General features: G+C 36.5%; 1 protein-coding gene across 2 annotated transcripts in view; it reads left to right on the forward strand.

The window, feature by feature from the left end:
- Positions 1-3,333: 3,333 nt before the first annotated feature.
- LOC122076968 (UPF0481 protein At3g47200-like) overlaps positions 3,334-5,869 on the forward strand; it is a 2,965-nt gene continuing 429 nt past the window's right edge. Inside the window, exons 1-3 of one of the 2 annotated variants that reach the window (XM_042642653.1) lie at positions 3,334-3,859; positions 4,078-4,459; positions 4,532-5,563. In XM_042642653.1, coding sequence (XP_042498587.1) covers positions 4,090-4,459; positions 4,532-5,220 — 1,059 coding nt within the window. In that variant the 5' untranslated portion in view covers positions 3,334-3,859; positions 4,078-4,089 and the 3' untranslated portion in view covers positions 5,221-5,563. Of the gene's footprint in view, positions 3,860-4,077; positions 5,564-5,869 lie in introns of those variants that run through there. The other variant, XR_006139665.1, reaches the window with a different exon arrangement.

Genomic DNA, 5,869 nt, shown 5'->3' on the forward strand with positions numbered 1-5,869 from the left:
GCAAGGTCCTAAAATTGAGAATCCGATTAGGCTTGATCGAAACTAATCCAACCGACTGATTGACACCCCTACACATAGACACTTACATTCTTCTCTAGGAACGAATACTATTGTTACTAAGGAACCAATTCTTTAATTGACCCTCCGTGTAGTGGAGGTGTAAGGATATTAATGTTCCATGTCAATAGGCTCAAACTAGGACCCAACTATGGATTTGATTGAGTCCAAATTATATGTAGTGTGCGGTGAGGAGTAGTGAATATTCAATGAATGGGAGAGCCTGACCATGCAACCCAGTCATTGGATACTCACTATGCCTCACCGCCTCGCCACATACAATTTTGACGCAATTTAATTCTTGCAAAACCAGACTATGAATTCATCCAGACTATCAACTTGGGCCATTCTAGCAATACAACTTGACTTGAAGAACCCTCAAAGCGGGGGCTGTTACGCTCACATGGGCAACACAAAATCATAAAACCATCATCGGATTTTCCTCATTGGCATGGTCTTTTATAGGATCTTAATTTACAAGTTATTCTGATTAGGGTTTTTGAGATTTTCTAGAAAATCCTGAAAATATCCAAAAGATTTGATTTTCTAGTAGGAGAACAATTGGTTCTTACTGGTGGTTAACCTATCTGTACTTCACTTTCTGTTGAAAAAAATTGAGAACTTGGGGACAAGTGTTAATGGTTGGATGATGTAAACCAGCGGAGGCAAGTCTTTAATGTTGAAAGAGACTAAAAAAGATGTACCATGAATGCGAACCAGAACAATCAAGTTGAGTATTAATGGTGTAGAAGAAAGCTGGGACTTTGATATCTTAGGTTGGCGCACCCTAAGAAAAAATATCTATACGGTGTACATGAAATTCACGTTTCCACACTCACCAAGAGAAATATGTTTGTTTTCTTTAATTCACTTGTCAGGGGCACAACACTCCAAAGCACAAGCATGCTGATGTTCATAGCTGCCCTTCTTCACCAAACCTTTCACCTAGAGAATCATAGATTTTTCATTAAATTAGGAAAATTCTATACAACACTCTTCACCTCACAAAGTGATCTGTCCTTTGCCTTCCTTTTGCTTGTCTCTCATTTTTTTTTTCCTCACGGAGACCATTTATAAGGAATCCAGGACTAGGAATGTAAATGGACAACCAAAAATCCAAATTCGTTTTGCACCCATATTTGTTTACTGATATCTGTATCCAAATCTGAATTATTCAGAAAATAATTATCTGATGCTAATAGATAATCAGCTATAATAAAAAATTAACTAATTAATTATTTTGAGAGTTTTAAAGTTTAGACAAGTTCTAGTGGATGAGGAAAAAAGCTAAGACAACTTAGAGACATAGATTGAGAGTAAATTTTATCCATTAGGGGGAGGAAAGTTCGGGTTACATAAGTTAGGGATGTAGTCGGATAGTTGAAAATCCAAATTCAATCATCATCGGTATTTGTTTAGAAGTATTCGTATTCGATCACATCTGATCCATTTGATTCGAATTCGATCCGTTTACATCCCTACCCAAAACACTTAATCCTTATAAAATTACCATTATCCTCTACTTCTTGTAATGGGCTCAAAACCCAATCTAACTACAAAAGCAAATCCAATATCCAATAATAATTATGTGATTAATTATAGAATACAAGGCATAACCCACCCCAATATTCACCAACTAAGGGTTAGATCTTAGAGGAGAGAATGGTCTAGACTCTAGAGTTGGGGATTGCCATGATTAAATTAAAATAAGCATTTCATTATGTGGCTACCGTGTAGTCAAGGACACTGTTAGCAAAAACGTATTTTTTACCTTTTAAAAAACAATTTTACTATATGCTTCCCTAAGATACGGGGAAAACAGCAAACTTCAAGCACTCCCGTTCTAAACACGTTCCCGTTTTTATAGCATTTTTTAAGATTTAATTTTTTTAACATAGTATCTACTTAATTGACCTTATCTTTCTCTCCCAAACTCCAATCGACTTGATTCTTTCACCAACTTAAAACTAACTCAATGGACTACATTTCTCATCATATCACCTTCAACTCAAAATCAATCCAAGGACTGAAATTGAGCTATAAACTGATGTATTTTCTGAAAAATACTTCTAAAGTGATGACTTTCAACTCCAACTGAAACATATATCACTTTGAGAGTGTATTGACTATGTTGACAGGAATGAACAACATCATAGCCTAGTCACATTGTTCAATAACACTTTGGACATGTGGGGTATATGAATTTAGAATTGGTGTTGGATGATATTCAATGATATGTCTTACAAATTCAGACTCTCTCTCTCACGCATCTTACAAATTCTAATCTACCATTACTCCCCTACACTTGGCCTATATTTACTAAAACTCCCCCACCTTTTACTTTTTTTTTTTCTATTATTCCCTTGCTTTTTGACTTTTACATCTCTTTCTCCCCTATTCTTTTTAAATACTCAGATTACCCCTCATTTTCACTCGTAATCTATTAAACTTTTTTCAAATTGATTCGTTTAAGAATTGATTGGGAAAGAAAATCAATACTTTACAAGTTCCCATAAATTTAAAAACCTTTTCAATGTGGAAGGATTAAATGGTCCGTATTGGAATTGGTTGAGAATGGTACAAATCCAATATTTTTATCAATTTTTTTATAATTTTTTTTAATCCCTAAAACCATGTGTCACAATCCTAATGGAGAATGTAACATAAATTTGATACTGATCCGTTTTAGTATCGACTGATATCGATACCAATCCAATACCAATAAAAAAAAAAAATAGATTACTAAACTTGTGATGATGGATGAGACAAAAGAAAAATAATAATAATAAATAAACAATAACCTTGATGATGGATGGGACAAAAAAAAAATCTTTAAGTGACTCAATTCTAATGCATTTATAAAAAAAAAACAAAATGATGAAATAGAAAAATAAAGATATAGAAGCCAAGGAGGAGTTTGAGTTTTAGCCAACAAAGCAACATTTAAACTAAGTAATAATAGAAGGACAAAGCCGGTTGGCTGTTTTCTTAGATTAGTAAAAAAGAATGTTTTGAACAAAAAAAATTTGAAAAAAGTTTAATAGCTTACAATTGAAAAGGAAGGGTAATCTAGGTATTAAAAAGAGGGGGGGTGGGGGGAAAGAAATGTAAAATTCCAAAAACAGGGGAGTATTAGAAAAAAAAATAAAATAAATAAAAGGTAGGAAAATTTTAGGAAATATAGGCCAAGCATAGGGGAGTAATAGTAAATTCCCCTTACCATCCAATACTGCTGCAATGTTGCCACTTTATTCAAACTCCATTTTTTTCATAGGTCAAACTCGAACTTTTTTTTCCTTTTCATTTCTTTTTCTTAAACAACCCTAGAAAGAGCGGAATTTACTAAGCATCACAAGGCAAAAAGGCTTATAAAGTCTGCAGGAGGTCTTGGGGAAGGACGACCGCCACAGCCTAAGATGAGGGAGGGTAGATCATCACCCATTTGGTTATAGAATGGCAACAGCATTTCACATGCCTAGAAAGATAAATTTCTAAGCAAGTCTGCAATAGTAGAATATTACGAACAGTGGTGAAGATCTCTGCGGGGATGCCGAACTAAGGCATCGATCAGCCAGGCAACCCGATCAAGGTCTGTAGGCCAACACGGAGAGCAGAATGAAGAGCTATCCTGATTCCTGAGTGCAAGGGTCTCCCCCACTAGAGCAGACCTGGGGAACACATGATCCGTGAAAAGCAAGCAGAGCATCCTATTTCCTATCAGCAGAATTAATTTCTTCAATTTAATTCTAAGTGAAGAATGCATTAATATCTTCAATTTGTTCCACTACTGGGTGTTCTTCAGGTACAACCTTCTTTATGCTTTTTAGATTTTCATCCTCGTCTCAGTCACTAGTTAGATCTGTAAGAAACCTACAAGGGAATAATTTCCTATTTTTGGTATCTTCCGTGCTGAGGTATGTAGTAGACTATATGATTTGGTTTACATCAGAACTTTAATTTGATTACCTTTTCAGTTCCATAGATAACTCTATATCTAATGGGTTTTGGTTTTTTGATCAGATTGATAGAAGGATGAGGGAGAGTTCTTCTATAAATATTGAGCTTATTACAAATAAGCTTCCTGTTCCTCGGAGCTCCAATGCATCCATAGGGCCAACTCATTGTATTTACAGAGCCGACGAGAGAATTCGCAAAATGCCTACACGCCGGATACTGTCTCCATTGGCCCTTATCATCTTGAGAAGCGAAACTTGCAAATGCAAGCCATGGAAGACCTTAAGTCGCAATACGTTGCGGCACTTCTTGTTCGAACCAGTCGCAGAACCAGATGACGATGATCCCATATTCTCTTCCATTTTAAGACGAACAAGGGTTGTGCGTGACTTGGCATTGCTTGAAAACCAAATACCCATGTCAGTTCTTCAAAGGTTATTCGATCTAAGTAAGGATCCTATCTCTGAACCTGCAATATCACTAACCGAATTGGCTCTTTATTTCTTTGAGGTATTGACAGATGGTATGTACATGTATCCTGAACATCCCGAGGCCATTAATACACACAAGCATCTACTGGATCTATTAAACAACACGTTTGATGGTTCTCTTCCGGCGATAGCGTCTCCAGAATTAATTGAACCACTAGAATATCTCCCATGTGTGATGGAGCTCATGCGTTCTGGTGTTAAGTTTGAGAAGCGCGATCCTGATTACTTGATGAACATAGAATTCAACAAAGGAACTTTTAGAATCCCTCCACTATGTGTAAATGACTACACAGATTCTTTCTTCCGGAACCTTATGGCTTACGAGCAACAACGCTCTGGAACGACAGGTCGTTACTATGTAACATCATATGTGCTCTTGATGGATAGCCTTATTGACTCTGCTGATGACGTGAAATTTCTCCGTGGTAGTGAAATTATTGTGAATCTCCTGGGTGATGATAGTAAGGTCTCGTCTCTATTTAACAATCTCTGCAATGGAATTTCCACTAAGAAATCCTGTTATGGTGATCTTTACTACCGAGTCCGTGAATATTATAACCGGCCCTGTAACAAATGGAAAGCCACATTTAGGCGCGATTATTGCAACAGTCCATGGACGATCATTTCAGTGGGTGCAGCAATTCTGTTACTATTTCTCACCATATGGGCTACCATATTCACCACCCTGCCTGTCTTCAACGTTAATTTCAAGCATTAATCTTAGATATTTGCCATCAAGTTATCATGTCAATCGTCATCTCCGCTTCCTCACCACTCTGGGCTATAGGGCTTTTTGCTATTGTGACTGTTTGGTTGGCCTTTTCCTTGGGGGAAAAAGGCAAATAGAAAGGAGGTGAGGAGAGGAAGGGTGGAGCAAAAAGGAGCCAGTTGAGTAAGTCTTCCGCTTTCCCTATAGTAACTCTCTCTCTCTCTCTCAAACGAGTGTTTATTTTTGCTACCCATCTATGGCCACCTTTACTGGTTTTTTTGTTTTCTGGATGGATTTTGTACTGTAATTAGGGCACATTTCTTAATGCGATGTTGCTATATATGGGGTGAAATAAGAGAATGAGGTGATGGGGCAGAGAATCAATGGGTGAAAATAAGTAGTAGAAATGAGTTCATTGGGTGAAAACTTCAGTACCTAAGTGCTATTATCGTTAAGATATAACCCTAGTACTATTATCGTTAAGATATACCAGTCATAATTCTAAGATGGTTCCATCTTGAAGCATGACAGAATGCCCAATTGAAGGATTTGATTTTTGTGTCAGCCAAAGATTTGCTTAACAAGTAGGACGACTTGATGTTTTTTATCAGTGCCTTTTTATTTTTTTATCTTTTAAAATTTATTTTATTTATTTATT

Source organism: Macadamia integrifolia, chromosome 1 (genome assembly GCF_013358625.1).
Source record: "Macadamia integrifolia cultivar HAES 741 chromosome 1, SCU_Mint_v3, whole genome shotgun sequence".
NCBI lineage: Eukaryota > Viridiplantae > Streptophyta > Magnoliopsida > Proteales > Proteaceae > Macadamia > Macadamia integrifolia.